The sequence below is a fragment of the Haplochromis burtoni genome, unplaced genomic scaffold (assembly GCF_018398535.1).
Source record: "Haplochromis burtoni strain Fernald_Lab_line unplaced genomic scaffold, NCSU_Asbu1 Contig_78, whole genome shotgun sequence".
In the NCBI taxonomy this organism is placed as follows: Eukaryota; Metazoa; Chordata; class Actinopteri; order Cichliformes; family Cichlidae; genus Haplochromis; species Haplochromis burtoni.
Genome location: NW_024582439.1, coordinates 2,088,251 through 2,094,049, shown reverse-complemented (window position 1 = coordinate 2,094,049; position 5,799 = coordinate 2,088,251). Strand labels below are relative to the sequence as shown.

Sequence of the window (5,799 nt, the reverse complement as noted above, 5' to 3'; positions counted from 1 at the left end):
CACACACACACACACACACACACACACACACACACACACACACACACACACAGAGCTATTTACTTCAGAAAATCATGGATTTGAATCACTCTCAGTCTTTCTGCTGCTGACAGCTATGGCCCCTAGCAACTCAGTGCACCATTTTGGGCTAAAATTTATTAGATGAAGGGTCACGTATGTCCATATATCTGCATGTACAGTGGTTTTGAATATGTAATAGACCCTGCCCTGTTCCTAGCGGTGAGATAAATGACTTCCGAGATTAAAGAGGAAGACTTGATGACAGATGAAAGCTATTAAATCGTAATTACATTTCGCATGTTCCACATATTTGTGGTAATATAAGGGCTGTATGTTTAATATGAGCTTCACATAATAGGTAAAGGCATATTATTGGACCCAAGCTTAGAAATAAGAATCATTCAAGACAAAAGTGTGTTCGTTCAACACCTGGGGGACCAATATTGTTACGTCACTACCATGTGCAACATTATTGCATTTTATGCCACTTCCAAACAACTGCTAATATTGCTTTTGATATGGGTAGACCTTGGTTTCATCAGTTCAGTGCAGATGCGGCCAAGTGTTGGATTTTTTAATAACACCCTGTCAATCTGGCAGTGAGCACCACATTGCCAGGAGATTCATAACACAGAGGAGGTGTAGGGGTAAATCCAGCAATATCTCCTTAGAGTTCACAAATGTTCCCACAAACAGACTCCCACACACAATCGAGTGTGGTGCGTGAGCGTGTATGTCATGCGTGTGTGTGCACACAGCTTAGCGTGCATACATGCAAACAGGAGACTGATAAAAAAATTCTAATGAACGAATAATCATCCAATCCATCAATGAGAAATTTCCCTTAGAAGAGCAAGAAAACTAGTGTTACTGCACAAATTTACCAACACAGCGGATCGATAGCAATACCATATCTCTGTACAAATCTAATCATAACACGATGTCTGAGAATTCAAGTGAGACAATCAAACTGAACATCTGAAGAACTTGCTGTCAATCCCAGCAGACGGCTGCTATGAGAGTGTTTCTGACTGGAGGCTGAATCAGAGCGAATGGGGGACCAGAGGGCTAGATCTTCCACCATCTGGCCTTGCCTGGCCGTCTACCACCATATCCCTGCGTGGCTGTATTAGATTTATTGAAGCAATGAGCCCCCTGCCTCAGGCATGGGATTTGATAAATGTGACTCAACTCCAGTCCAAGATTATAATGGGGATAATGCAAAAGAGCACCTTCTGCCTCAGAGATACCAAATTCACACTTGTCATGGAGTTGAGGTAGCAATAATAAATTCAATGTTAAAGTGTTACTACTGTAGGAGGACTATTGACACTTATTTAATAGTGAATACTAAATGAATGAAATACAGAAAATAGGTTACCAGTGATGCAAAGACCCTAAGACTAACAGGTTACAGTGAATTTGAGTCAGTGATCCCATTGCGTTCGCATGCCAGGGCACAAAATACTTCTATTCCGTCAGATGCAGAGATATGGACAAGGTGTCCTTTGGTGTCAGTGCCTTGACTTGCTGGCTGGCTGCAGCAATATTAGACACAGAGAGATTAAAGTTCTCTGTTAAAGCTTGCTATAGTACGCCTTACGTTTGTCAGACAGGAGAAAGCTGTCTGTGACCTGCTCAGGAGCTTTCCCCTTCCCAACATTAACCCTTCACACTGAAAAATGGAGACTTACTCAGTATGTTTAAATGTGACACCGATGAATCCTTTACATACACATACATGCATATGTCACATGTTTGGACTGAGTGGCCCATCTGGTTTTTGTCTGACAAAACATGAATGTGAACAGGGTTTTTTTTCCCTGTATTTTTCTATATTTTTTCTATACTGGCTTTGCTAACTACTTGGAAATACTTTAAAATTATTTATAAGTAGCAATTTAATACAATATCAAAATAAGAAAATTATAGGATCTGAAAAAAATCATTAGCGAGAACAAATACTAGTGCATCTAGTATTATCAAGAAATCAAATACCATGAAAATTTCATTCAAAAGGGTAAATTTTCATATTTTATATACACATTCAATATATGTTCCACACAAAGTGAAATATTTCTGACTTAATTTTTGTTTCAATTTGAATTATTATGGGTTACAGTTTATGACATTCAGAAATCCACTGAAATCCTATTAGAATGTTTCATTTTGAGTTTGAATTACAATTACTGTTTGCAGAGTGCTGTATTAAGGCATATTAATGAAAGATTGATCAGAATGGCAAAGTGTTGTAGGAAAAGGTGCACAGGGATGACTACAGCCTTGAGGAATGTCAAGAACATGTAGGAGTTTCACAAGTAGTGGACTGAGGCTGGTCTATGGACAGATGTTTTTAGGAAAGGGGCTCATTATATTTCCAATATCAAACCACTTCTGAGCAGAGACAATTCCCAGGAATCATCTTTCCTGGGATAAGGAGAAAAAGGTCTAAACTTTTTAGGTGAAAGTAAATTTCACCTAAAATTAAAGAGTCTGGATGAAGAGTGGAGGGACACAAAATCCAAGTTGTTTGAAGTCCAGTGTGAAGTTTCCACACTCTGAAGTGATTTGCTGTGCCATGCCACTGGAAATGTGTTTTAATTCCAAAGCAGCAATCTAATAGAATATTTTAGTGAGCTTCATGATTCCATCTGCTGACGAGCTTGATGCTGATTTCCTTTCCCAGCAGTAGCAAACATCTACCCACACCACCAAAGCTACTACCAAATGGTTTGCTGACCTTCAGATTACTGTGCTTGACTAACCAGCCAACTTGCCAGACTTGAACCAGGTATTGTCAAGACAGATAAGAAACAAATGACCCAGAAATACAGATGAGCCAAAGACCGCTTCTAAAGCAGCCTGGCCTTCATTAACACCCCAGCAGTGCCAAAAGCTGATCTGCTCCAAACCACACCACACTTTACCAAGTAATTCTTGGTAATCTACCGAATGTTTAAATAGACATACATTTTGAAAGCTGTACATCATTTATTCTAATAAATTGAGACAATTGAGTTTTGATTGTTTTTTTGTGAAAACACAAAAAATCTTATATTATTTGACTTTACATGAAATGAATATTGAATAAATGAAAGCTCACCCTTTTTATTTATGAAATTTTTTTCATATTTTAATGTTTTTGTGTTTATAACTAATATGTTGTAATTTCTCTTGACAAATGATTTGAGTAAACTATGTTGAAAGGCTGTGCACTCTTGGAATACCCAGCTATTCACCAGTCAGCTTGTCACAATGTAAACATGGGTCTTTTAACGAGTTTCACCTCAAATGTCAAAAATACAAGTTATACTACTGATCATTGTCAAATATGATGTGACATGCAAGTCCTCAGTATGCAGTTTGTTAAATCTACAATGCATTAGAAAACATAGTCAAAAAACTAGGCTACAAACAGCATCTGGCAAAAATGCAGTACAGTGGCAAAGAGCTGAAATCATAAAGAGGCAGAATAAGCTCTCAAAGAGAATGAAAAAAGATGTTTCATTGTGGCTCCCTTTATTGGTAACAAGCAGCAAGAGTGGAAACAATGTGCTGCCAGCCACTTGCAAATTAGCTGCATGGCCAGTGCTTGTCCACATAGCATTACAAGCGCTTCTGTACTTACATATATTTGCAGTTCCTTTGGGTATAGGGAGGTAGGACCCCACACTCCAGGCTCTTCCATGGTAGTGCTTCTTACAGCGGCTGCAGTCTGGCCCTGTGGTGTTGTGTTCACACTCACAGCCCAGCTTCCCCTTGTCAAACACACAGCTGTTGGCATGCAGGTTACACTTGCACCTGAGACACAAGAATAACAACAAAAGACAGAGACATGAATAGGCATCATTCTGCATCCCTTGAATCAATACTTTCTGGAGGGAATATGCATACCCTGCCCTCGGTATGTTTTTTTGCAGCTTTCAAAGTTTTTGACAGTGGTAAATTAAAATCCTGGTGGGTTATCTGACTTGGATCGTTCCTCCACAAAGCTTCATTATGCTCTCCTTTAAAAAAAACAAGGCCTCATTTGTTACTGCCCCTGCGGAGAGAACAGCAATGCGAATAAGGTCACTTTTGCCACTGTTGCTCTAAATGAAAGGCACTCTGTAAGATTTGCTAATTGAGCACAAAGCAGGGATCTGATAGAGAGATGATACAATAAAGAGAAGCTGGGCAGCCAGAGAATACTCCTTTTTTCTTTCTCTTCAAAGTTATTTGGCAAGGGAGCTTCCAGGCAGGAAACCCTACCAGTTGGCAAAGCTGGTTTATTAGACCGAACTGTGGCAGAGCTGACAGATTCTCCTGACAGGAGAAGAGAAAAGGGCGGATGGCTTTCAGGCGCTCCAAATCCACCTCCCTTCTGACCACATGGAAGAAGCCTGCGCCTATGCTTGCTGAAAAAGAACAAGCTGTTTGCAATTTGAGTCTCCTCTGAGTGTTTCTAAACAACCTGAATGAGCAGACAGTAAACTACGTACACTTAGAATATAACCTTTTTTCCATTTGTGTTAACTCCAAGGAAAGAGCTCTACCCGAGGCAGAACAAGCTGTTTTTGTCGCTAAATGAGATAATACAGTTTCATATAGTAAGTGTTCCAAATATAATTCCCTTTATTTGATTTCAGTCCCATGAGGGTAAAAGGTTACAGCTAGTGACCTCAGATCTTGTAAGGAGGAGGGCACTGATACAGAAACAGCTGGGATGCAGGCCATTGAGTGAATCTGACACGGGAGACCTCCCCAGAGGTTTGGTCAGCTCATGGTTTCACATCATGCCTATGTTTGTTTTTACAATGTGCTTCCGAGGGAAGATTTCTCTCATTTGAGAGTCAGGATCTGGGTATCTGTTTCCTATAATCACCGCTGAACATGAGACAAAGAAATAGCAGCAGCAATCTGAAATACATCTGTTCTAATTGACTTTCTGGCCTTACTGTGACATCTCACTTTAATGATAGATAACTGCGGGAAACAAAGGAAACTAGACCCCGTCTGGTATTGCTGTTAAACAGCATTAGAGAGTCAGTGAATAAGCTTTAAAGGAGCGGTTCTCAAACTATTTCTGCCATGGCCTACTTCAATCAATACCAACAAAAGAAGCTCAAAAGTGTACTTTACATAAAATAATAGTAGAATTTAGATAAAAACAGGACATTAAATAACCATCAGCACAATAATATCAGTACTATTTTAAAACTAGGATTTAGACTTTCCTTTTTTACTTACAGTATGTACAATGACAATTGGATAAACTGACCCTGAATCCAACCCTAGTTATGCTACATTACTTGGGCTACTGGGGCTTTCCATGATGCGTGAGTGTTTCTCCTTCTCTCATACTTTTTCACTCATGATGCGTTTATACACAACTTTAGTAGTTTTTATTCATCTCTGGTTCTCACATGTCTTTGTCCTGTCTCCCTCCCCTCTCCCCCAAACCATCGTGACTTGTGTGACATCGTGACATTGATGTCGTCACATCCTTGTGACTGCTTCTGCTGGAGGATTCTTCCTGTTAAAGGGGAGTTTTGCCTTTCCACTGCCTCCAAAGTGCTTGCTCAAAGGGGATCATCTTTGTATTATTGCAGGGGCTTTACCTTACAATATATAAAGTGCCTCGAGGTGACTGACTGTTGTGATTTGGCTGTGTATAGATAAAACCGAATTGAATAGAAAAAGTCTCTATCTATCTATCTATCTATCTATCTATCTATCTATCTATCTATCTATCTATCTATCTATCTATCTATCTATCTATCTATCTATCTATCTATC

The 5,799-nt window shown here is 39.5% G+C and overlaps 1 protein-coding gene across 3 annotated transcripts in view; it reads right to left on the bottom strand.

Moving 5' to 3' along the window:
* The window catches only part of LOC102308381 (netrin-G1), a 66,421-nt gene that overhangs the window by 9,453 nt on the left and 51,169 nt on the right, over positions 1–5,799 (bottom strand). For all 3 annotated transcript variants that reach the window (XM_005924638.3, XM_005924637.2, XM_005924639.2), the window contains exon 4: positions 3,650–3,822. In XM_005924638.3, coding sequence (XP_005924700.1) covers positions 3,650–3,822 — 173 coding nt within the window. The remainder of the gene's footprint in view (positions 1–3,649; positions 3,823–5,799) is intronic.